Below are 26,002 nucleotides of genomic sequence, written 5' to 3'. Positions count from 1 at the left end.
GTGTGGGGGGGGGGCGGGGGGAGGGAAGTGACTGGCTGTCCCAAGGGATTAAGTTCCTTCAGTGCTGTATGCAAGGATGATATTTTCAAGTTGCTGTAATATAGAATGCACTGGTTTTGAGTAGGCTGGCTACTAGAGTGGAAAAACTTGCTGCTCACCCGTGAAACTGATTGTAAATTTTGTAACACTTTTGGATCGGGTTGTGCTCTGAATTAAACCTGACCTAGGAGGTAGTAGCCTCCTGAATGGAGCAAAGCCCCTGTGCTTACTCATTGCACGAGTTACTTATGAACACATCCTTATTCTCAGTGTAAATAAACATGCCCCCATAACGTGGAAGGTGTTGGGAAGGGAATGAAGTCTAGAAATAGTCACAGGCTGCCTTTCCATTTTGATATTTGATTTCTTACTATACGTAGTATTTTTGTGTCAGTCACAAGTAGGGTAGTGACATAGGAGGAGGGGATTTGGCTTCACAAATCCTAAATTACAAAAGAATTTAAATGCTTTTATTTGGGCCTATGAAACATACTATGTTACTATAGTCTTTGGAGGTGACTGGGCCTCGTTTTCCTTTCCTGAATACCAGGCATTGATTTCTCCAACAGACAGGATCCTGAAATTTGGCTTTGACACACTAATTTAATAAGACATATTCTTCACTCTTGTTTATGGAGTATCACTGTGCCATCTACTTTTCATTGGGAATAACCTCTGAAATGAGCCTTTTTTAGTGAGTTTGGTCATGGAGAGAAAAATCTCAGACTACAGCTGGCCATTAGATGCCAAAACAGTGTAATCTGTGCCTGCCTTTGGATTATAATGTAACTCTTGATCTTTGTCTTTTTTTCTATTTAGGCTGACTTTGCCATTGAAGCGCTGGCTAAAGCCACTTATGAACGTATGTTCCGGTGGCTGGTCATGCGTATCAACAAGGCATTGGATAAGACCAAGCGACAGGGTGCATCCTTCATTGGAATCCTTGACATTGCTGGCTTTGAGATTTTCGAGGTAAGGAGAAGTCAGGTCCTTGCACTCAGCACAATTTACCGTGGAACAAAGACTGCTAAAGGAAATTACTTAAAAACTGGAAAAGGATAGTATAGTTTTAGAAAGGATGTGTATTCCACATTTGTTATTTGAGATCCCTGCTGATGTGAACTGTCAGATTATTTAATACCATAACTGGTTCATTCTTTAGTGTTTTATGTATTCTGCAAATGTTTTATCTCATTGCTATATAGTCTGGTGCTTGCATGCTTTTTGGCATGTGCATCAGAATTATTTTAATTTCATGGTTCCAGGTGTTCTTCATTCTTTATAGCTTACAGCTTAAGAGTTTGCTAACCTACAAAAAAGTATTTAAAAATGTCATGTAGTGTTATGGATCACGACTGGACTTAAAATTTTATATCCCATTAATCTGTCCCAAAACATTTAAAGGATGGTTCACTGAAACCTGTTAGCATCATTAAAAATTGTAGGTATGGTTTCTTCTTCTTCCTGATGTGTTTTGGAAAAGACAAGGATAGGGTAGACATAATCAGAGCCAACGTATATTCTGACCTATGTATGCTCCTTTCTGCAAGAAGCATGAAAATTGGGGATCAGAGTGTGGTTTCACATACAGCAAACTGATTTAATAACTCTGATGCAGAAAAGGTGTGAACTTGCTTGTTTCCCCTTTGCTGCTCCTGGCTTCAACTGCTTGTACTGTTCACCTCTAGCCCTGCAGGAAGTATTTTCTTAGGGTGTTTTATAATTGAATCAGTCTGCAAAGGGGAATCTGACCATAAAAACTGCTGCAGGATAAATATAAGAGAGGAAGAGCTGAAGGAACGTTAAGGAAGAGTTGGAAAAGAGGGGAAGTGGGAGTTCCGTCTATAGGTGTCAGTGAACTGTTAGGACAAACCATTATGTCTATGAAACAACAATTTTAGAATGTGGCTTTGCATTACACTTAGTCTGAAGCAACCACATCAGAAGGGAACTATCCTGCCATCCTCATTATCCTAGCCAAGCAGCTTCTATAACCTGTGTTACGCTGGATCTAGCTCATGGGCTGCTGCAGGGTGAATTGGACCAATTTATTAATGAAATGGAAAACTAAGCCACAGAAAAGTTGATTTATATTTCTATGCCCCCCCAATCAAGTCTAATGTAGACTTGGTTTCATGGTTGCTGGATCTCATGAAAATAAGGAGAGTGGAAATACATGGTTAGGAATTACTAAAACACAGAGGAAAGAACAGGACCATTCTCTTCAGCAGCTGCATTATATTTAGTGTGGTCTCACATGAAAATGCACCCTTGGTTATTAACTGTGTCCTTACAGTTTGAAGAAATCTGAGATAGTGAAGAAATTTCACTCACTTTCCCTGCTCTGATTCTATATATGAAGATTAAAAAGAAACTTTCCAGTCCTCATGCTTTTAGGAATTTGTCTTCAGGCTTCTGTTGCTTCCTCTTCCTAGGAAGAGGACCTGCCAGCTCTGAGTTTGTGAGAAAACCAGAGTCTGTTCTGTTCCTGAGTTAAGTAGCTGCAGTAATTCTTCTGCTGTTTACAACTAAACATTCTTTCACAAAGTCTGAGGAACAGTGTGTATGAACTTCCCTAGGGATTGCAGCAGTGATGCGGGGGCACATGACAGGAAAGGCAGTTCATAAGCAAATGGGGTTATTGACAAAGGGCTGTCCACCCCACACAGAATACTAACTTAAATTCCTGAACTGTAGATGTGATCTTTTGTGCTAAGAGCATAGCAGGTGTGTCTTCAAAAGCAACTGTTGAAACACCTTTCTACCTTTTTCTTCATTAGCTTAACTCCTTTGAGCAGTTGTGTATTAACTACACAAATGAAAAGTTGCAGCAGCTCTTTAACCACACCATGTTCATTCTGGAGCAAGAGGAGTACCAGAGGGAGGGCATAGAGTGGAATTTCATTGACTTTGGCCTGGATCTGCAGCCCTGCATTGACCTCATAGAGAAGCCGGTAAGCTTCTTGTTCTACTGTCAAGCAGAAAGAAATGGATGCACTCATTTTTTCATTGAGCACATAATCTCTATCTTTAGACTAGAAACTAGCTTTCTAGCTTTTGTAATCCTCTATTGACACTGTGGTATTCTTAGAAGTAGAAGTGAAGTTTCCTCTGTGTCTGAAAGTATGTAACCAATAGAGCTGTTAGTATTAGTTCTGTAGGAAATATTGCATGAAAACAGATCGTCAGCCACTTTTTCCTTTCACAAAATTGTCTTCATTTATATAGATCTGCATGATGCTAGATGTATGTGTGGCATACCATAAGTAGTGTGAACTTCTTTACTTAACTATGTGTGATGAGAAGCTGTGAATCTGTTGCTTTCATTCTGCTCTAATGAAACTTGGAAATTTATAAATTTCATAGTAGATTTTCCAATGGTAAGGACTAGTTTGTGAAATAGTCTGCTGTGGTCTTCTGCATTTAGACACCTGGATATTTGGAAAACAGTGTGATAGTGTTCCTTCTGTTAAAAAGATACCTTTTTTCCACATAAAACAACCTAGACAAATGTCATGGAAGAGACCTTCTCATAAAAATGTTCAGAATTCACATGAGGATTTTGAAGAATTATTAACAATTTCTATTAGTATGGAAGTAGTTGAACTGATACCACACAACAGGTGAATGTGATGGGGATCAGGCTTGGGTATTTTTTTTTTTTTCCCCCTAGACATCTAAAAGTGTTAATCATTGGTGTAGTCATGTATTTAATGATGTTTTGATGTTTCCCTTCTTAAAGGCTGGACCTCCCGGTATACTGGCCCTGCTGGATGAAGAGTGCTGGTTCCCAAAAGCAACAGACAAAAGCTTTGTGGAAAAAGTTGTACAAGAACAAGGCACCCACCCCAAATTTCAGAAGCCAAAACAGCTGAAAGACAAAGCTGACTTCTGTATCATACATTATGCTGGCAAGGTAAAGAATTAGTAGCTAAAACATGGACATTGGAATGTCTGCTGTATTTTATAATGCATAACCACTGCTTCTTAGAAATGGCTACTTACCAAAATGTCTGCCTATGGGAAACCAGTGGAAGATTTCATGAAACTGTTCCATTGCTGTGGACCTTACAGGGCCTAAGGGGATTTGCCTGCAAGTTATAAATCTATAGTTGAAGACATGTCAAACTGACACCAATTTAAATCTGTTTTCTGTGACTTGGTGAGATTGGAGGTACATTTCAGAAACCTTGCATAAAGACTTCATCACCAAAAATGATGATGCAGTTGGTTTTTGTGTCACACTCTGGGTGGTGCAAACTAGCAAATCCATTCCCTTTACTGACAGAAGAGAACATGCAGCTGTTTGTTAGGGTTTTAAATTTGTAGGTATGCTTGCTTAGATGGCAAATCTAAGAATGATTAGGTAATCTGTTCTTGATTGTGCAAACCTGAATGCTACTTTTATAGATTTTGCAGGGTCTCTCCGCATCTTGTGCTGCAGAAAAATCTGTCCCATCCCCCCCAAGCTTCTTGACGTGTTTATGTTCTCCAGGTGGATTATAAAGCAGATGAATGGCTGATGAAGAACATGGATCCGCTGAATGATAACATTGCTACTCTTCTCCACCAGTCGTCGGATAAGTTTGTGTCTGAGCTGTGGAAAGATGGTATGTAATTAAGTTAAATCTCATTGTTTTCTCTTGTTTTATGTGGAAGAGTTTCTTTGATCATCAGAAGTTTGTGATGAGCTATGTTGCTTTTTTCCCTGAAGACTAAGCCACCAAGATGAGCATTATCTGGAACATCCTTTGCTTAGATCATGGTATTGCATTAAAAGTTCATAGTAACTCAAGAGAAAAGTCCCTTGCAACAACTTATGTTAAGCTTGCTGCATATATAGCAATCATTTCTTAAAACGAAGAATGCTAGGATAAAATATGAATGCACCATTATGTCCCAGCAGCTTGCGTAGCTGCAACGCTCAAACACAAGAGGTTGAATCTATGTTTTCAGTCCTGCAACTAGTGTTCTTTCTGCAGTGTTGTTCAGTATTTTACTCTATCTTCTCTGGGTTTTTCTGGTTTTGAGTCTTACTGTTGCTATCACTTTCTGTGGTGGGTTTTCTTTGACGTCTCTGTCTGTTGCAGAGATGCAGAACGTTCAGAGAGCCTATTTCTATCAACACTTTCCTATTCTTCATCTAGAACCAGGTGACTGAGAAACCCGGTTGTTGTGTCATGTGCATAATGCATCCTAGAGCCATGCAAGAAATGCTTCCGTTAACTTCTCTTTGTCCCTTTGTCATACCTGCTTGTTTTTCTTGTTCATTTCCTCTGCTTTGTGCTAGTAGCTCCTTACGGACTTTAGAACAAAAGCAAAACTTTCACCGTGCAAGTGGATACAAGAAAAGTATGGACATATTCGGTGCTAAAGGTTGCTCGTGTAAAACTTGCATAGGAACAGCTAAAAGCAAATCCCTGTCAACTGACCATAGAGCTAGCAAGGCTATATTTCTTGCAAGATTTTGAAGGAAGATTTCTGAGACTGCATTTAAACTGAAATCCCATTTAACATTGATTCTAGTATTGGGATTTTACTTTGACTGCTGATCATTTAAAAGAAAGTTAGTTTGGCAGAGGAACTTGTTCTGCATGAAAAATGGCCACCAGCAACTTGTGCCTAACAAGGCCTTTGCTGTATGAGACACCTTTTGGATTTGAAATGTCAACTGAATAACCACTTACCAGTTCTCATTTATTGTTCTTAGCTGGATCTTCTGTTGCAAGTGACTGTCCTTTTTGCTGTCTTGATGTAGATTGCAGGGCTCAAGATTTTTAAGAGGATTGTTCCAGCCACGATCTGGGACACTCTTCTGTGGATTTCCCTGCGATGTCATCTAGTAACATAACCTTCTTATAAGACAACCTTGACCCTATTCTAACAGTTCCTCTAGAAATGAGCAGTTCTAAACTAATACTAGCTGTAAATCAGGGTATCCTTTCTTTTTTCTTCTTTTGTAGGGCTTTGTCTTAGCAGGTGTTTTTTTTAATCAGAAGCCAATTGAGCACAAGTTGATATATTTTTCTGAAGTGAAGATTGGGAGCCTGAGTGTAGGCATCAGCCAACCACTAAAGATAAAGTGAAGCAGTAGCTTGAAGACCTTAATAGAAATGTACTAGGGGTATGGAAATTTATAGTGATACAGCTGGTTTTGGTTAGGTGGGTGAATTTTTATCTCCATGTAGAAGAGCAATGGAAAAAAGTAACACTTTAGTTTCTTCTTGGCCTTGATACTCTCAGATCTATGTGGCTTCTATTGAAAAAAAGAGATCTGTGGAGTCTACCCATCAAGGTGATCGCTTCATCAGTGCTTGAATGTCATTGTGGCATAGTGGAGAAGCTGTTGGGGCAGGGAGTTCTGACTGTCTCCTAGTGGTATTGTTCATGTCTCTGTCATAGAATACTTGTACTCCAAAAATAACTCAAACAGTGGTATCTTGAGGTTTGGTTTCTATCATGCCTTTTACCATGTTTGCTCAGTTTACAATTTCTGATCACCGGTCATGGCAGTTCTGCCTGTAATGCAAGAGTGAAGCTGGGCTTTTGCTCTAACTGTGGCCCCTTCCATGTCAGAGTTAACTAATAGTTGACTCTGTTGGGCTAGCAGCTAGAACTCTTGGTTTGTTGTTTTTCATTGTAACCTAAGCAAGTAGAAGCATCCGAAACTCACTTCCAGATTGCTCTTCCAGAGCTGCCATCCAGAGCATCAGTAGAATATGTTTGGGAGTAAGTTTGACTCCATCACTCAAACTTCCTGTAGTGAGCTCTTGCTTTTTTTTTTCCTTCCTGCTCCTATCCCTGCACAAATTCTGTACAGGAGTCGACATCTGTGTAGAGATGAAGCAAAAAGGATCCTGCAGCTCCTCTCATTTATCCTGTTCTATCCAGATGTTCTTTCTATGTTCCAATGCTTCCTTTGTGGCAGAATTTTAATGTTCGTTCTTGTACTCTCTCTAGTTGACCGTATTGTTGGGCTGGATCAGGTAGCTGGTATGTCAGATACAGCATTGCCAGGGGCCTTTAAAACCAGGAAGGGTATGTTCCGAACAGTGGGACAGCTCTACAAAGAACAGCTGGCTAAACTGATGGCTACCTTGAGGAATACCAACCCCAACTTCGTCCGTTGCATTATCCCCAACCATGAAAAAAAGGTAAAGACAGTTATAACAGTACAGCCCATGCAGTCTTACGTGGGCTTCTGGGGACATGTGACTGGGTTGCTGTCTTTTGTCAGGTTTTGCAAGAGATCTTAGAGGTCCTGTTTTGTCAGGATATCGTTTTAAGGTCATCCTAAATAACTGTATACTTACCACAGTTTTGGAGACAGATCTTTTGCAGTTGCCCTTAAGGTGGCATAAAAGCTTTCAATTGCTTCTAACTGGAAAACAGAGAACTGGCTGCTTTACAAAAAGGACGGGGAGACAAGAGGGCAAGCCTCTTTTGTAAAAGCTTTGTGGCATTTATAAAATACACTTTTTCCTCACTAGGCTGGAAAACTAGATCCCCACTTGGTTCTCGACCAGCTTCGCTGTAATGGAGTGCTGGAGGGAATCCGTATTTGTCGGCAAGGTTTCCCCAACAGAGTTGTATTCCAGGAATTCAGACAAAGGTAAGGCCTAGGAAAGAATCTGAAGCAGTCTTTACTCTGGCAAAGTTAAGACATAAGTGCAAAAATTGAATTATTTTATTGCAATGAGATTGCCACTGTTTTCAAAGGCAGCAACACAGAACAACTGTCCCTTGGTATTCCCTGGCACAAAGTCTCCCAAAAGCATCTTTGACTTCTTCTCTAGTAAGTGTATAGTTAAGGTGAGGCATAGAGGACCCCGCCTAAGATTGCTGCTTCATACTCTGTTGTCTAGAAATGCAATTTTTTTTTTCTTCTAACCAAACTGTGAACTGTCAAACTCATAATGCCATAGGAATGCATTACTGATTATTTTATTGTTGTTTTCAAATATACTTGTGTAACTAGTCTGTTGCTTTCACCTTTTCAGATATGAAATCTTAACTCCAAATGCAATTCCTAAAGGATTTATGGATGGAAAGCAGGCTTGTGTGCTGATGGTAAGACATCACAGAAACTCTACTTGAATAGAATAAAGTTATGGTGTGGAAATTGGAGTTGTGCATGTTAAATGTATCTTGTACTCGCAGACCAAAATTCCGAAGTCAAATGATTTATCTGAGAGGAGGAGGGTGCAAAAAGCTTTGTTGGCTTTGCAGATGGAGGTTTTTGACTACTGTGAGGTTCAATAATCCTAGGCAAAGACGATCATTTTGTTTCCACAGGTGCATACACTTTGAGATGCCAACAGTATTCATGGAATTAAAATGCTTAGAAGCATTAATGTTATCTTAGCACATGCTTAAAGTATGAGCTTCAACAAACTTTTTGTAATGGCCTGCTGATGACAAATGCTTTCAGTGAAGGCTCTAATTAATTTCTGCAGAATTGCCTGCTTCAAAGGGAAAGCTTTGGCTCTGTAGCTTGAAGACTAGGAGACAATGAATTGAATTTGGCTGTAAGGGATTCCCTTTCTTCTGTTTTAAAGGAGTATACCTTTTCCCTCTTAGCTAGTATAAGTGTTGACAGCAAATCCTTTAAAGGATGGGAAAGTTGGTTGGGGTGCCTTTCTCTGACAAAGATTAGGACTGGTAAAAAAATAAATAGGAAGGATCAACAGATATGTTTCCTTTAGGAAAGGAAGAGGGCTCTTGAAACTGGGCATATGTTCCTCACAGCATCCTTCTAGTTCTTGGGTACTTGATGTGGTGTTGTATTAATGCTTTTTATCACACTTTCTGTGTCTAGTTACCTCCATTTCATGCTGTGCTTGACTGAGCTCCAGCTCCTCTAATTGGGACAGGACTTTATTGGGAGCTAGCAGCTTCAGTTGGTCTGAGAGGCCCTTTGTAGGAAGGGATATCTTACAGCCATGAGACACAAATATGTTTTGTGATGTTTCACATGAAGCAGTGTTTGCAGGAGATGAATTCTTCTCTCTCTCATTTTTAGATCAAAGCATTGGAACTGGATTCCAACCTTTACCGAATTGGACAGAGTAAAGTGTTTTTCAGAGCTGGAGTTCTTGCTCATCTTGAAGAAGAGAGAGACCTGAAGATCACAGATGTCATTATTGGCTTCCAAGCATGCTGCAGAGGCTACCTGGCCAGAAAGTAAGGAGCATATTTTGTAAAATACATTATAAACATGTATTTCTCCCATTCAGGTACAAATTGCTCTTCAAAAAAAGCTGACTACAAATTATTTTTTGTCAGAAGGGCCATGATTTATTTGTGATGTGTAACAGTTGATGTTTTTCTTTAGTGTTTTCTGATCTCTGTAATGCTGCACTTCTGACACTTGCAAGAAACTCTGCATGCTGCTATCCCACGTACTGCCAGAGCAGTGAAGTCTATTCCTCTCTGTAGGAATACTATACAGCAGGCAAAGTTTTTGACAGAAGAGCTGCAAACTGCAAATGTGAAAACGAAAAGGTCTTAGTACAGTACTGATCCAGGAGTGTAGAATTTCTCTTAAGCTAGTCCGTAGGACTGCAAATGGTACAGTTCTAAACCCAAAAGTAGTATCTGTCAGATTGGCAGGAAAACACACCGCTGTTTAAGATCTCACTTTTTTGAAGTGGAAATAGTGAGGTTTTTCAGATTAGAAGATACTAGGGAAAAATTTTATTAAATAGGAAATTGAATAAAGGAAAGGATAACCACTCTTAGCAGAAAAAAACTTTAAAAGATAGAGGAGGTTCCCTGGAAACTTCACTGTTTTTTTAGGAGGCAACCCTCTAAAGTAAAAATGTAGAGGTATCTAAGAAAAGGCTTGATGGAGAGAATTGAGTGCTTCTGTGGGTTCCTTTGTCTGACCTCCACTTACCTTGCAGAGCATTTGCCAAACGCCAGCAGCAATTGACAGCCATGAAAGTGCTTCAGAGAAATTGTGCTGCCTATTTGAAACTGCGGAACTGGCAATGGTGGAGGTTGTTCACCAAGGTAATATTTCTCCCTTTGCAATTTTGACAGTTTGGTTGCAATTTCAGTTTCTCAGGTTGAACCAGAGCACAAAACACACTTGCTCCACAATTGGGCTGGCTTGCAACTATGCCTTGATTCCTTTAGGCAGAGAATGTCATAGCATATTTTATAGCTATGCGGTATACCTGCATAAACCAAGTGCATGGCTATATCCAAGTAATGTTGTGGAAGAGTAGAAGTCATCTTTCAATTCTTTATGCCTAAGAAGAGTAAGAGGATTCACTTGCTTTGGTGGTATGGTACTTCCCAGAGTCACTTACTGCATGGCTGGTCAATATAGCTAGACAAAAGTTATTAATACGGGGATGGCTTTCCATCTCTTTCTCCAGGGTTGTAAGAGCAAAGGAAAAGCACTGAGTCTGATCTTGCTGTTAGACTTGTAGATATTTTACCTTTATAAAGACAATGAACACTTGAAGAAATGGTCTCCCCTAAATATATGGGATTTCTTGCTTTTTAGCCATGAGACTTTGCAGCTAAATGAGAGTTGAGAGCAGAGTTTCTACTTTCCTATGAAATGACTTCTAAGGGATTTTGATGAGGTAGCACAGATATGGGTATTATTTGTTTTTTGTTTACATTGACCTATGTGTGAATTTCCTCACTGTATGGCAACTTTTTTTATTCTCCTGCTATTCATACTTAGCCCTTAAGGGGCTAGAATTTACCCAACCCTTTCCTGATGCATCCCATCCTGGAGGAATAGTTGGGCAGGCAGAAAGTGTGTTATTAGCAGAGTAGATGATATCTAGTCCTCTATGATCCTCCCAGAGTTTACAACAAAACAATTGGTCAGTCCTTCAAATATCTAAATGTTGTTTTATTCAATGCCTATCAAGTATAAGAGCATTTCTTCATGTTTTACTTGTTCCTTATACATGTCTTATTGTTTTGGTTTTGCTTTCAGGTGAAGCCCCTTCTGCAAGTAAGCAGACAGGAAGAGGAGATGATGGCCAAGGAAGAAGAACTGATAAAGGTCAAGGAGAAGCAGCTAGCTGCAGAAAATAGACTGAGTGAGATGGAGACCTTCCAGGCCCAGGTGAGTTTGCAAATCTCATGTTTAAAAGTCATTCTCTCTCTACTGGGCCAAATGTTTGAGAGCTCTTCCTTGGTTCTATGGGTCTTATGGGCAAGCTTCAGGATTCCAATTGTTGAAATGTGACTTGGCTGCCATCTTGTTCAGTTTCTTTTGCCCTTCTTCCTAGCTCAGTTCCTCTAGCAGGTGATTTTGTACAGTGACCACCTGTTGCCCTTCTATAGCCATTATGTGAAGAAAAGTCTCCTTCGGTTGAGTATGATAGCAAGCTGGTGGAATGTTGCCTCATCATTAATGGAATCCTTTTTGTTTCGAATGCAGAAGGTGGCAGCAGGACTGTTTTTCTGTACGGCTGATAATTATTTGTGTTACTTCTGCAGGGGAAAACTAGACAAGCTCCTTATTTCAAATGGACAAAGTCTTGAGAAATTTGTTAAGGTTAACGTAATATGTTGTTGCAGTGCATGGTTTGTGAAGGAGCACAAATGCTTAAAAACTATGTTTTGATATTTAGCTTTTGATTAGCAGCAGGAGACTGTAACTGTGGAACACAGGAGCACAAAACTTCACTTAACGCAGATTGCTAAGTACTTTGGTAAATTGGAGATTGTATTATTTCTGGTTTTGTGTCCCATGTAGCTAATGGCAGAGAAAATGCAGCTGCAGGAACAGTTGCAAGCAGAAACTGAACTCTGTGCTGAAGCTGAGGAGATAAGAGCCCGCCTGACAGCCAAGAAGCAGGAACTGGAGGAGATATGTCATGACCTGGAGGCAAGGGTGGAGGAAGAGGAAGAACGGTGTCAACATCTGCAGGCTGAAAAGAAGAAAATGCAGCAGAACATCCAGGTAATGCCTTAGGAATGCTGTCTCATGTCAATAAAAAGGATAGTAGGGGTTAGAGTGGATCTTTTGCCTCACCTTGGAGGGAAATGGGAGAGAGGGAACAAACAAGAAGTGTAGAAAAATCTACCCATGGAAACAGCAATAGAACACAGCAATTCTAGTGCTGAGCCTGAGGCATTCAGTCAGTTATCTGGAATGAGCCATTCCATTCTTGAAGATGTTGTCCACTTGTCAAATAATTACAAAGGTCTTTGCTTAAGCTAGGTGATTTTGGGATGGTAGCATTCTTCTTTGCAAAATAGCATTCTTCTAGAAAACTTGTTTGTTAGAATGCACTGTGTTGCAGTAAGTCAAGACAGATGTCATTTCTAGAAAGTACTAGTAATACCTTGAAGGAAGGGTAAAGAAACTTTCTGAGTTCTAGTACACTGTGCTGTTACATTGTTCAGTGAGTGGCACTGACAAATACCTTGCTTTCCTGTGGGTGTTGCGAAGGAACTAGAGGAGCAGCTTGAAGAAGAGGAAAGTGCAAGGCAGAAGTTGCAGCTAGAAAAAGTGACCACGGAGGCCAAATTGAAGAAACTGGAAGAAGATGTGATAGTTCTGGAAGATCAGAATCTCAAATTGGCTAAGGTGAGACTCCTACAGCTTCTTATGCAGGCTGAAGACGTACAAGTGTTTCTCCTGGAGCCACCCACCAAAGGCTGACCTTTCCCTTACAGGGAAACTTGGGAATGAATTCAGTCTTGTCTTTGGCAACTCTGATCTGAATTGTTGAAATTAGCTGCCTGCCTGTATGCTTTACAACTGAGTATTGTATGATATTTAAATAGTCTTGACTAATAACGATCCATGAGCAAACGTTTTCTGATACATTATTATACCAAACAGTATCAAGTTATTTTAGTAACAGGCTTCCCTTTCAGCTTTGAAAGGCCTATCAAATTCAAATCTTTAAGTAACCATTTATTTGAATACTATCTGTAATCCTGAAAGGATTTCTTTCATTCCAAGCTTCCTTGTAGCAGGAGCAGGCATTCATGACATTGACATCTTTAAGCACAGTCAACTCTGGAAAAATCTCCTGTAATTCCAGGAACTGCTTTGACACTGCCTTCTCAATTCTGCAGGAAAAGAAACTGTTGGAAGACAGAATGTCTGAATTTACAACAAACCTGACAGAGGAAGAGGAGAAATCTAAGAGTTTAGCCAAACTCAAGAATAAGCATGAGGCTATGATCACAGACCTTGAAGGTGGTTTTGGTTTTGTTTCTTTTTTTAAAGGCAGATACCGCAAAGGACTTGCGTGTTTAGTTTTAGGTGGTTTCCTGTTAAAATTCATTGAACTTCAGTTTCATTTCTAGAGTTTTAGTCCTCTCCAGTTTCTGAGGGGTTAAAAATTAGTCTGTAGTGTGTATGCTATTGATCGGTTTGGTAGAGCTGTTCAGTGGCTGGGATGAAGGTTATATGCCTTGTCAGCTGAGCCCTTGATCTAAATAAAAATCCTCTCCAAAGCAGCGGGCCAATGGAGAAGAGAAGCTGGTTCTCTTTCTTCTCCTGCTGTGGAAGTATCTCCACGTTTCTACTTCCAGCAGCATCAATCTGTCAGGGTTAGTGCTGTTTCTGATATCCTGTTTGCACAAGTTCTTCAGAGTTCAAGCTAGAGGTACTTCATCTGGAGACTGCCCAGGTTAACACAGCAGGAGCCAGCCTATTTAGCTTCAGTAAAGGGAGAACAGACCTTTCTGCATCATTTAATGAGTGCTTATGCCCGTATGGTGTGGGTGTTGGGAGTGACTGGCATTGTTTATTACAGTGAAAGGGGGGAAGGAGGTTTTGCTGTAAGATGAGGGAAAGGGAAATTGCCCAGATGTATTTTGAGGGCAAAATATGAGGGCATTGCATGTATAGGTCCTGACAGAATAACTCACTTTAGCTAGAGTTTGGACAGTTGTATTATTAGGAAAGAAACTATTGCTTAAATACCTTTATTTTCTCTGCTTGTACAACATTCTTTGAGTATGTGTTGTTTGTGTAACTTAATGTGTCCCTATCTCCATCAGAACGTCTGCGACGTGAAGAAAAGCAGAGGCAGGAATTGGAAAAGACTCGTCGAAAGCTTGAAGGGGACTCCAGTGATCTGCATGACCAGATTGCTGAGCTGCAGGCTCAGATTGCAGAACTCAAAATGCAGCTGGCCAAGAAGGAAGAGGAGCTGCAGGCAGCCTTAGCTAGGTGAGAACCTGGCCTGCAGGGTTCAGGGACCATCAGTTTGGGAAGTATTCCTTGTCTTGTGTCACTTTGGAATAGGGACTAAATGGAATGTGTGGCTGTTGTAAACTGTTAACATCCATGTCCTCAGCATCAGAGTTCTTTGGCTGCTGCTCACTGCCACATTCTCTGTACAGAGATAGACTATGAATGTAATGTAATGTGCACTGCACATGTTTCACTGGGGCAGTAAGATTTCAGAGGCAGTTAAAAAGTAGTGGCGACACACTGTCTCTCTGGTAGTTGCTATATTCATCTGTTCAGTAGAGATTTCAATTTCCAGTGTAAAATGGTGCTCTCTTCTGTTGTCAGTCTCTCTCTGACCCCTTCTTTAAGGTAAGTAATCACGTTCTCTCAAGTATTGGGGAATAGAACTTGGAATTTGTAGATGATACATGGATCAAAGTTTGCATGTAATATTGTAGTGCTGACCAGTACCAGCGTTTTTCTTGATTATTCTTGGTAGGACAGGTGGTTTCAATTTACATATAGTTTAAATCTGGCTCTGACCAGAACCCTATGTTGAACACAGGGTGGAAGAAGAGGCAGCTCAGAAGAACATGGCCCTGAAAAAGATCAGGGAACTCGAATCCCAGATCACTGAGCTGCAGGAAGACCTGGAGTCAGAGAGAGCATTCAGGAATAAAGCCGAAAAACAGAAGCGGGATCTAGGAGAAGAGCTGGAAGCATTGAAAACAGAGCTAGAAGACACATTAGATTCTACAGCTGCTCAGCAAGAGCTCAGGTAAGTCCAGCATGTAGCTGTGTTGTCTTACTGGGTTTTGGTTTTGACTTTTCTGATAAACACTGTGGCATCCAGTGTCTTACCAAAGCAGCTCTTTGGCTTTATCAGGGTAGGGTGGTTAGCAGCCTCAGTGTCTACAAAAGGAGGTAGTATGCAAGCTGTAGTCAAGACTGCATTACCTCAACTGATGAGGAAAGTTATTTTGCTCCCTAACCATAGTGTTAGTGATACCCCTGAAACATTCATACTTCAAGGCTATTACTACTTAGGCTGAAAGTAATGCTGCCAGTTTGCACTTAAGAAGGTTGCAATGCTAAGTTCTGGCTTTGAAAAGTGTCTTTATAGCCTGTAGGGCTATACAGACCTTGTCATTTTTCTGCATTAGAGATGCTGTTGGTGGATATACACATGCTTGATTCTCTCCTTGGCATCTAAATGGAATTGTGAATTTTGCAGGTCAAAGAGAGAACAAGAAGTAACAGTTTTGAAGAAGACCCTTGAAGATGAAGCAAAGACTCATGAGGCTCAAATCCAAGAGATGAGGCAGAAACATTCACAAGCTATTGAAGAGCTGGCAGAGCAATTAGAACAAACCAAACGGGTATGTGGAAGAAAACACAAGGCCAAAGCAGTCAACCTTCCTGAAATGATAGCTGCTTTATGACCATATCTTAAAGCTGCAGAAGAACATGAAGTGTTGTGATACTAGGCTTCTGTTACATGTGCTGCTCTTCCCTTGGTAGATCACGTTTCACTATGAAGCATATATGAAGTTGTTTTAAATAGTTGCATTCGTTCTTTTTTTTTCCTATCAGCATATTATACCACATAGCCAAGACATTCTTTTCACTGCTAGCACTTGCTGACCTTCAATTTGGAAATTGGATGGTGCAAGACTATCTCCTGTATTGTTGTCTTCTCTGATTGTTAGATTGTCTCCTGCTTATCAGTGACAGGCTGTTCAAATTATTGTTTCTGAGTAAGCAATCTACAACTTAGTTGCTAAACATGCAACACTAGCTTGCTTGTTTGGGGGGGGGGCACGGGGAGGAATGTACTCAGTGGAAGGATCCTGCCATATCTAAAGTCTAAGGGGTTTTGCTGTATTTTTTTTCTCTTCAGGTAAAAGCAAACCTTGAAAAAGCAAAACAAGCTCTGGAAAGTGAGAGGGCTGAACTGTCCAATGAGGTGAAGGTGCTTCTGCAGGGCAAAGGGGATGCTGAGCATAAGCGGAAAAAAGTAGATGCTCAGCTCCAAGAGCTGCAGGTGAAATTTACAGAAGGCGAAAGAGTGAAGACTGAACTGGCTGAGAGGGTTAACAAATTGCAAGTAAGTGGCACAGGTTTTCCTTAGTTTCTGATTCAGCCCAGGGCTAGAGAGAAAAGGTTGTAGGATGGTATCTCCCCATAGCTAGTTCAAAAATCCTGTTCCTCTTGAGGATAAATTTCCCACAAAAAGCAAATCCATAGTTTGCTTCCCAAGGACTATGCAAACTCCTTAACTCATTGCCAAAGCAGGACATTTGGATTCATGTTGCTTATCATAAGCAGCCCTGAGAAGCTGCTATTTGAGTTTTGTAAGCCTTAAAGTATCATCATGTCTGCTTCTCTTCAGCATGCAGCAGTCTGTACAGTACGATTCTGTAAACATCTGGAAGACAGTGTTTTGAAGCTTTGTGATGTGGTTGATGGTTATGAGGGGTGACTCAAGGGTGATGTAGAAATTTAGAGTTTTCTCCTCCTTTCTTCAAGGAGGACAGCAAATCCCTTTGACTCACACGGAGCATTGTCTTATGCCTTGTCCTTTATGGAGGGTTGTCATTAAGAGTTGAGCATTGCTGGTGTGTGCACTGTCTTTTGGAGTGTGAAAATGTAGTTTTGAGACTCTAGATATAGTCCTGAAGCAGACAGTATAAAATAGAAGAGAGTTAGTTTAATAGAATCTCTTAAAATTCTTCCCAGGCTGTCTAAAATCTCATATAGGCATTAAAAAACCAAAACAACCAAAACCAGAAGACTGTTGCAACAGAGGTGATCTCAAGTAAAAATCTCTTTTTGATTTCTCATATTTAATTCCTGGGACTTTGGAAATTATACATTCATTCCCCTGAGAGATTATATACATGCCTCACTGTTGAGAGGTCTCTGTTTTCAATTTTGGGTCTCATTGCTGCTCACCTGTTCCTGGCTTTGTTTTTGCTGATGCATTTAATAACTGATACTCTGATCTCTCCTTCAGGTTGAGTTGGACAATGTCACAGGTCTTTTGAACCAGTCTGACAGCAAATCAATCAAATTAGCAAAGGACTTCTCTGCTCTGGAATCGCAGCTTCAGGATACACAGGTGAGAGCTTTGGAAGCTAAAGCATCTGTGTGTGGTGCAGCCAGTGTCCGTTACAAATTCTTAAAGTGAGAAATCGCTCTGGACACCATTAAATACTGGATATACAACACTTCAAAGGATTGGGTCTGGCTTTTTTTGATAAGGGGTTATATTGCATGGTATTGAGAGCATTGCTACAGAAACAAGCTGTTTATCTTCCTTCCATAGTATGTGGAACATATGTAACTTTCCCTGTCTTAGATTTAGAAGTCATTCTCTATCACCTTTCTGCATGAGAGTTCTTTAATGCTAGAACTGCACTGGAATACTAGGTTCTTGTTTGAGTTCTTCATAGTCAGGTGTTTGACGGGGTGTTTGTGTGTGTTATTTCTAGTAAATTTGTAGAATTAAGTAGAAAAATTTATTTCCTGGTTTATGTTGGGGAAGTGATAGACTCAAATAATTTGGTATTTTTTTAGGAAAAAATCATGCTTAGTCTTACACTTTGGGGATAAAGCAACCATTTACAGTTAATAGAATATGACGCTCTTGGTAAAGCATGGAGTACCAAGCAGAAGGTTGTAAGGGAAAGGAATAGCATGCCAAACCTCAGATACTAAGTAACCTTGAACAGTCACTGATGTTCTGTCTACTTACTACTCTTTTTAAAAAACAGACTCAAAGATAGTGTATAATACAAAAATTATGCACTAATTTGAAAACTGGTCTTATGAATGTCTACAGATCCTTCAGCTCGAGCACTGGAAGATAAGTCAACAAATGTTGGTGCTAAGATTCTGCTAAGACCAATGTTGTTTTTAACCATGCTAAATCCTGTTGTCCATTTATTTGATACTTGAATATGAGAAAGTCATGTAGCAGAGTACAGTCACGCTATTGTTGGGAAAGGTTTTAATGCTTTGTGTGCTGCTCCAAGGACTCCAGAAAGCACTGTGGATGGCTTGTGTGGTGAAGTAGTATACTTTAATCATTAGAGTGTACGAGACAATAGGACCCTTCTGAATATTTTGTTTCTATACTGACTCACTGGAAGACAATTATTTAAATTCTGTCTTAGGCTTTCTTATCTGTGAAATAAGTTGCATACTTAAACTCAACTTCAGCCTTCAAAAGTACTCATTCTGGAGAGAGTGGGTGAGGATTGTGAGCCTTTAAAGCCAAGGAGCAGTGCTGAATTCCACTGGGGTGTTTGCTTTATAGGAGCTGCTGCAGGAGGAGACTCGCCTAAAACTGAGCCTCAGCACTAAGCTGAAGCAAATGGAGGATGAGAAGAACAGTTTCAAAGAGCAACTGGAAGAAGAAGAGGAGACAAAGAGAAACCTGGAGAAACAGATCTCTGTTCTTCAGCAACAGGTACAGTTTGCATCCCATAAACCAATGACTTTTGAGAGGAAGCATGAGTGCAGGTCTGTCTTGAGGGAAGCAAAATCTAAATGCAGAACTGACTTCTAGTAACAGAACGTTTCCTGGAAAAGGGTGATCCAGCTCATTTGGGTGAGAGAGGAAATGAAGATGTCTCTGATCATAATCATATGAACTGCTTCTAGATTTCTATGCAGGAATTTCTCTGGGAATTCTGTCATATAGTATTATTTGAGGGGGAAGTAGTACCTTCAGAAATGAGCAGACTTATTGCCTCTACTTCTGATGTCTGTAAAATACACATAGCATTATATATGGCGTGGCTTCATGTGCAGTCTCTTCTGTCCTTCAGGCAATAGATGCAAAGAAGAAGATGGATGATGGTCTGGGCTACCTTGAGTCAGCAGAGGAAGCCAGAAAGAAGCTGCAGAAAGACTTGGAGGGCTTGAGCCAGCGTTATGAAGAGAAGGCAGCTGCGTATGACAAGCTGGAAAAAACAAAGACCCGCCTGCAGCAAGAGCTGGATGACCTCACTGTGGACCTGGATCATCAGCGGCAAATCGTTTCCAATCTAGAGAAGAAGCAGAAGAAGTTTGATCAGGTATGACTTCAGTAACTGAGCATTCAGTAGGTGTATCTTATTGACAGGTCTACTTTAAGAATACCTAAGCAATGATGCTTGGAGAATGCGTAGAATTTCAGAACTAAGGCATAGCATATAGAGTGGAGAAATAAGCTTTCATGGAAGTAAATTAGTTCTGCTGCATGCATAGGAAGTTTAGTGATGCTCCTTTTCCCAAAGTGATAGCATTTATATTAAGACCGAGATCAAGTTCAAAGCATTGTTTCCAGATCATCTTTGAGAGGAAGTAGGAAATAACAGGTTGGAGGTGAAATCAGAAGTGCATTCATTTGGGGTCAGCATAGTTATTAAGGGTGGGTTGGCATGCTTTATTCTTTGAAGCTGCATTTTCTTAATACCTTCTATCCATGGTGGAACACTATTGAGAAGACACCAATGAAAAGATGTATATTTACCCTGTTAGAAAATTATCAGTAATTTCTCAGAATACTGATGCTGTGTTCTTGTAGCTATTGGCAGAGGAGAAGAACATCTCTGCCAAGTATGCAGAAGAACGGGACCGTGCTGAGGCAGAAGCCCGTGAGAAGGAGACTAAGGCCCTCTCTGTGGCCAGAGCCCTGGAAGAAGCCATAGAGCAGAAAGCTGAGCTGGAACGAATCAATAAGCAGTTCCGTGCAGAGATGGAAGACCTGATGAGTTCAAAGGATGATGTTGGGAAAAGCGTAAGTATGAAGTTAAAATAATTGGGGCAGGAAATGTCACACAGGTGATACTGTTAGTTTAATACTGCAAAAAGCTTATGCTAGTGTTAACACAGGGGAATGTAGTGAATAATACTGGACACACTGTGAGTTTGTGAATATTATTTTGTATTACATTAGTAAGTATGACCCAAATGAGGTTGTGGCAAACTGAAAATTAACTGTTATTGTTGTGGCAGAGATGAAGGTATGGTGTGAGCCTGATATGTAAAATACAGGTATTAGCCAGGCAATGGAAGACAGTAGCCCCAATACTTCAAGACAAAAAAATGTTACAATAAGCAGGAAGAAAAAGAAAAAAATTCAGAGGCTAAAAAGTATTTTCTTGAATTCTGTCAGAACCAGAGATGTCCATCTCTGTCTGCAATAGGTCAGGACTGGGCTAACAAAGGCTTTTCTCTTTCTCTCCACCACCACACATACATGACCAGAACTAATAGGTAATCATGATACACACTGGCAGCTTGCAGGTATGTGAGCAGCTGGCTTTGAGGGGTATCTCTGCCCTAATACAAGGGACAGATGCACTGTTCTTGTATCCCACCTTAAGTGAGTGGCTGTTTGTAGGCTTTTTTGCTCTTCGGATAGGTGAAATTGTCTGTACTCTTTGAGGAGACCTCACGGGCGGTACTGTGCTGTAGGTCCATGAGCTGGAGAAGGCTAAGCGAGCCCTGGAGCAGCAGGTGGAGGAGATGAAGACACAGCTGGAAGAGTTGGAGGATGAACTGCAGGCCACAGAGGATGCCAAACTGCGGCTAGAAGTGAACCAACAGGCCATGAAGGCACAGTTTGACCGAGACCTCCAGGGACGTGATGAACAGAATGAAGAAAAAAAGAAACAGCTGATTAGACAAGTAAGAATTGCTCCGTAAATCCTGAAAGTGTTCCGTACATAAAGGCAGTTGTGTCCAAAGATGGTTAGACAGACAGTGCCAATCCACAGATTCTTGTTAATGGTAACTCTCCAGGCAGCACTGCAAAGCTGTGAGACACCTTCCCCCTTGTGCGCATGATTGTTGAAACAGCCTTTGTCTATCAAAGGAGCCCATGTGACTTTGTTAGTGAGGAATGTTAGCCCCATCCCCCTGCCAGGAAGAGTGAAAACAAGTCACATGCTTGCATTTATGTACAGTTTGAAAGGGGGATGCAAAAAGTGGCTGTTGGGAAATCAAGGAGCTGAAATGCTGATGCCTGTATTTCTCCATACAGGTGCGGGAGATGGAGGTAGAACTGGAAGACGAACGAAAACAGCGTTCCATTGCTGTGGCTGCCAGGAAGAAGCTAGAGATGGACCTGAAGGATTTGGAAAGCCATATAGACACTGCTAACAAGAATCGTGAAGAAGCCATCAAGCAGCTCCGCAAACTACAGGTGAGAAGCTTCAACTGTTTTAGCTGTCAATGTAGAGTATTTACTGAGGGAAATGGGATACAAGATTTCACCTCATGAGAACTATGCATCGGTGTCACAAGAGCAGCAGAACCTTGTAGCAATTTACTGCAAAAGATTGGCATTTCAAATATTATTCTAAACTCGATCTGCCTATTTAACTCCCTGGGAGACAAGCTGTAGGGGAAGTCCACTCTAGTGCTTGCCTCATGTCAGTGTTTTTGGAAAGGATTACAGAGCTGCAAAGCAAGAGAGATTTAAGTATCATTTAGGCCTTTTCCTGCCCAAGACACTTCTGTTATGCTTTTGTAATTCCTGCAGGCATTTGTCTGATTTGCTCCTAGGAAAAACTTCAAATCCTCCCTAGACCACTTCAAATCTACTCCATTGCTTCACTAGAAAGCTTCCTGTAACCCCCTTCCCCCCTCCCTATATCTGACAATTATTTTTTTTTCTGCAATTTAAGCAGTCCTATTTGCTTCCGTTACTACTTCTCTTTGTTACTTGTGAAATGGGAAAAGGATGATTCCTTTTGTTTTTACAGCAACCTTTTTTGTAGCTGAAAATTAATGAATCCCTGTTTCTGTTTTCCCTCCATGTTTCCTGTAAGACAGAGAAACCCAATTTGTTAATGTGGATGCTCTGAAATTCATCCTTTTTTGTTCTCTCTTTTCAGGCACAAATGAAGGATTACATGCGGGAACTGGAGGACACACGTACTTCCAGAGAAGAGATCTTAGCACAGGCCAAAGAAAATGAGAAGAAGTTGAAGAGCATGGAGGCAGAGATGATCCAATTGCAGGAGGTAATGGAATATGCATGCAAGTCAAGAACTAAATGTAGCAATCTAAGCTCGAGTGGTTATTTCCTTTCTTTTGTACGGTTTGCTCTGCTCAAACATGAGGACCACTTCAAAATGCAGAATTTGGCCCTTTCTTCGCAGCTGTGATAGGAGTGTGCAAAACAAAGGAAGCTGTGGAGTGGGTGGGGAACAGACCATGTCTTACAATTAAGTCTGGATCTAGCTAGAGACCATACCACCCATTACCAGTAACTACTTTTTCCTCTGCTGCATTAATTGGTAGCTTCCCATTGGATCACTGACCGTCTCATTTTCATTCCAGGAACTTGCAGCTGCTGAGCGTGCCAAGCGCCAGGCCCAGCAAGAAAGGGATGAGCTGGCTGATGAGATTGCCAACAACAGTGGTAAAGGGTGAGTAATGTTCCTTGTTTAAGGGTGGAGGACCTGGTTTGAGAAAATACTTTGTAGGATGTTATTTTTATGTAGACTGCAGCATGCACTGTATCCCCTCTGCTTTTGAAAGACTGAGCTTATTTTGTAAAATTAGAAATGGTGAATTTTCTTCAAGGCATTAATGCCACCAACACTGTGTTAATGAGTCTGTGTCCTATAGAGCACTGGCCATGGAGGAAAAGAGACGCCTGGAGGCCCGGATAGCTCAGCTGGAGGAAGAGTTAGAAGAAGAACAGGGCAACACAGAGATAATCAATGACCGGCTCAAGAAGGCAAATCTTCAGGTACCTGTTCAGGTTGCGTGTGCCAGTAAGGGTTCTCTAGTCTGTGTAAATTGTTGAACTGCACTCTTGAGTAATGCCAGCTGCTGCTTTGTGTACAGTACAGACCCTCAGAAGTATGTAGATGTGAGCAAAATGAAACGTTTGAATACCACAATACAGAAAATAGGGTGGGCAGTCAGAGCTGATGTTAGCTCACTGTTTTTGATCACTTAAATCATTGGGTAGCTGGAACAATCTCCCAAGTTTATTAAAAAAAACCAACCACCAACCACAAACACCAAAAACAAACCACAAACAAAAAAACCTAACAAAACCCCAAAAATCTTCCAGTCCCTTTTTTCTGTATTAAAGGATTGTGAGAAAGATGATCTGTAGTATGCTGCTCCAACTTGGCATGCTGAACAGTGCCACAATGTGTTTGGAAAACTACTTTTTTTTGCCCGTTCTATGCTGCTTCAAATGGACTAACCATATGGAATTTGTTAGACTGCTGTAGAAACCATGACCTTAATCTGCCTGTTCTCTGCCATATTTTATCTGCCCAACTTTGAGAGTCAAGCATGTTGTTTTCTTAGCGCTCCAAAGCCAAGGAGCTAGGCTAATGGTTTTCCAAACCGTTTGTTCACTCTGGTGGATGAGAGCACAGTTCTCTACTTGGTTGACTGTCAGCCAGAGCCCTGGCTTGGAAGTGGACCGAGTTCTTGCCTTTTCATCTTTGAAAGTTAGTATTTTTAAGCTGCTTCTTTGTAGTGGAAGTAGACGGACAGCAAATAAATGATAAATTAGTAAAGCACATGTGTTGGATCCACTTGCCTCAGGATTTTTGTAATTCACTAAGACTGATAACTACTGTGTTTAAGTGCCAAGCCATATCCTTCGCCCCAGAGAGCATTGTACGTGATTGGCAAATTTAGCCCTAAGAGGAGGTTGATAAACCTGTTATTCAAGGAATTACTTTGAAAATCTGGGTAAACTAAGGTATTTTGAGAAGTGCCCTGCCTACAGACAGCGCCCTCTGCATCATAGTTATTCCAGGTATTCAGCTTTCCCGGAGGGTCCTTTTGCTTTGCATGTCAGCATGTGTCTGAGAAATAAATCAACCTTTCAGGCTGGAGCTCTCGATATGCTGAGTACTACTTCTCTCTGCAGATTGATCAGATGAATGCCGACCTGAATGCTGAGCGTAGCAATGCACAGAAGAATGAGAATGCTCGCCAGCAGATGGAGCGCCAGAACAAGGAGCTTAAGCTTAAACTGCAGGAGATGGAGAGTGCAGTAAAGTCCAAGTACAAGGCTACCATCACGGCCTTGGAAGCAAAGATAGCACAGCTGGAAGAGCAGCTGGACATGGAGACAAAGTATGTCCTAGTAGAAACTCCATCTGTTTTACAAGACTCCTCCCACTCTGGGATTTTAAGCTCTTCTGAACAAATTCTGATTTGTCTGAGGGCTTCATTCTAGGTATACTGGGTAGCACAGAAGTAAGGTCTTGGTGAACCTTCCTTGTTTTTCACTATAGTGACTTCTAGCTTCTTCCAGACTTAATGACTCTTAAAACTGCAGCTGTGATACACTTGTTGCCCCTCTGTAACTTGAGAAAGGGTCGTATCTGTGTGACATCAGTGCCTTTTGGTCATTTCTGGGACACACTGCCTCCCATCCCCTGTTTTCTCCAAGTTAGGAGGACTCTTGCTATCTTCCGTGTTTCTAACTTGCCCAAGTCAAGCTGTCTTTTTGCGGGTACAATGGGAGATAAGTTCTTATCTGAGCATCACTGTATTTCTCCGTAGGGAGCGCCAGGCTGCCAGCAAACAGGTGCGCCGTGCCGAGAAGAAGTTGAAAGATATCTTGCTGCAGGTGGATGATGAGAGGCGTAATGCTGAGCAATTCAAAGATCAGGTGTGTATAGTTACCTGCAGCATTGGTGAGTCTTCTGGTGGGAGGATTTTCCTTCTATGACCAAGGCATCATCTGCATGTAAGAGGGCTCTAAGCATTAACCTTCCTACAGATTTCTCTTCCCTCATTGTGATAATCACAAGATGGCACAGATGAAAATGTAATGCTTTCAAGGAAAAGCTTGGAGCTGTCAAGTTCTAGGCAGCTCCCTTCAGAAAGGGAGGAGGGGCCTTTGGGAACTGCTTTTTGCTGCTCTAACTACTGTGCTGTAACTCTGGGGAAACACTGATCATTGATATCTTTTTTTTTTTTTTAATTTTATTTTTTTATTTTACCCCCATACATGCTTAGGCGGACAAGGCAAACATGCGCTTGAAGCAGCTCAAACGCCAACTTGAGGAAGCAGAAGAGGAGGCCCAGCGAGCCAATGCATCCCGTAGGAAGCTCCAGCGTGAGCTGGAGGATGCCACTGAAACAGCTGATGCGATGAATAGAGAAGTCAGCTCCTTGAAGAGCAAACTCAGGTAAGGTGGAGCATTTGGTGCAATACCTTGGCAGCCAGGCCAGCATAGTCTTGCTGTAACTGCCCACTGCAGTTTTGCCTGCAGCAAACAGTGTGGCCAGGTACTTCCTTACCTCTTTCCAGAGCCTGCCCTGTCTGGTGAGTTCAGTGAAACCTTGTGTTGCTGATGTACTGTCTGCCCTTCCCTAGGCGTGGGGACCTGCCCTTTGTCGTGACACGTCGAATTGTCAGGAAGGGTACAGGAGAGTGCTCCGATGAGGAAGTGGACGGCAAGGCAGATGCTGGTGATGCCAAAGCTACTGAATAAGTCCTCCCATTTGACCCAGGTTACACGTGATGGAGTGACTCATCGACCCTCCCCTCTTCCATTGGACTTTCAGCAAACCCTCTCCTCCTAAACTGGCTGGGGATCTGCAGAGCAAGCCCAGCTCTGTGTATCTGGAGCCTGTTGGGCATCTGTGTTCCTAGTTTCCTCCTCTTTCCAGTTTCCTAATCCTCTTTGTATTTAATGCCAAAGAGTTGGGGCTCTGAAATCTGACTAGCAGTTTGGCCGCTACAAAGGCCTGTAGAACTGTCCGTGCCATGTCTGCTGGTGAACCCTTACACAGTTTGGA

The 26,002-nt window shown here is 41.4% G+C and overlaps 1 protein-coding gene across 1 annotated transcript in view; it reads left to right on the top strand.

Moving 5' to 3' along the window:
* Positions 1–26,001, top strand: part of MYH9 (myosin, heavy chain 9, non-muscle) — a gene marked incomplete at its 5' end in the record, with an annotated part of 38,358 nt that extends 12,357 nt beyond the window's left edge. The window contains 30 exons of the mRNA XM_010289641.1: positions 859–1,011; positions 2,820–2,993; positions 3,782–3,955; positions 4,535–4,649; positions 7,000–7,193; positions 7,530–7,651; positions 8,040–8,109; positions 9,062–9,222; positions 9,945–10,053; positions 11,003–11,134; positions 11,771–11,977; positions 12,470–12,607; positions 13,105–13,228; positions 14,038–14,209; positions 14,778–14,990; positions 15,447–15,591; positions 16,113–16,319; positions 17,229–17,333; positions 18,534–18,686; positions 19,048–19,296; positions 19,788–20,000; positions 20,681–20,893; positions 21,249–21,410; positions 22,105–22,233; positions 22,553–22,641; positions 22,844–22,967; positions 24,117–24,325; positions 24,758–24,866; positions 25,217–25,389; positions 25,578–26,001. Of these exons, the coding sequence (XP_010287943.1) occupies positions 859–1,011; positions 2,820–2,993; positions 3,782–3,955; positions 4,535–4,649; positions 7,000–7,193; positions 7,530–7,651; positions 8,040–8,109; positions 9,062–9,222; positions 9,945–10,053; positions 11,003–11,134; positions 11,771–11,977; positions 12,470–12,607; positions 13,105–13,228; positions 14,038–14,209; positions 14,778–14,990; positions 15,447–15,591; positions 16,113–16,319; positions 17,229–17,333; positions 18,534–18,686; positions 19,048–19,296; positions 19,788–20,000; positions 20,681–20,893; positions 21,249–21,410; positions 22,105–22,233; positions 22,553–22,641; positions 22,844–22,967; positions 24,117–24,325; positions 24,758–24,866; positions 25,217–25,389; positions 25,578–25,695 (4,656 nt within the window). The remainder of the gene's footprint in view (positions 1–858; positions 1,012–2,819; positions 2,994–3,781; positions 3,956–4,534; positions 4,650–6,999; positions 7,194–7,529; positions 7,652–8,039; positions 8,110–9,061; positions 9,223–9,944; positions 10,054–11,002; positions 11,135–11,770; positions 11,978–12,469; positions 12,608–13,104; positions 13,229–14,037; positions 14,210–14,777; positions 14,991–15,446; positions 15,592–16,112; positions 16,320–17,228; positions 17,334–18,533; positions 18,687–19,047; positions 19,297–19,787; positions 20,001–20,680; positions 20,894–21,248; positions 21,411–22,104; positions 22,234–22,552; positions 22,642–22,843; positions 22,968–24,116; positions 24,326–24,757; positions 24,867–25,216; positions 25,390–25,577) is intronic.
* Between the last annotated feature and the right edge of the window lies 1 nt (position 26,002).

Source organism: Phaethon lepturus, unplaced genomic scaffold (assembly GCF_000687285.1).
Source record: "Phaethon lepturus isolate BGI_N335 unplaced genomic scaffold, ASM68728v1 scaffold31356, whole genome shotgun sequence".
Classification (NCBI taxonomy): Eukaryota; Metazoa; Chordata; class Aves; order Phaethontiformes; family Phaethontidae; genus Phaethon; species Phaethon lepturus.
This window is presented reverse-complemented; position numbering and strand designations above follow the sequence as displayed.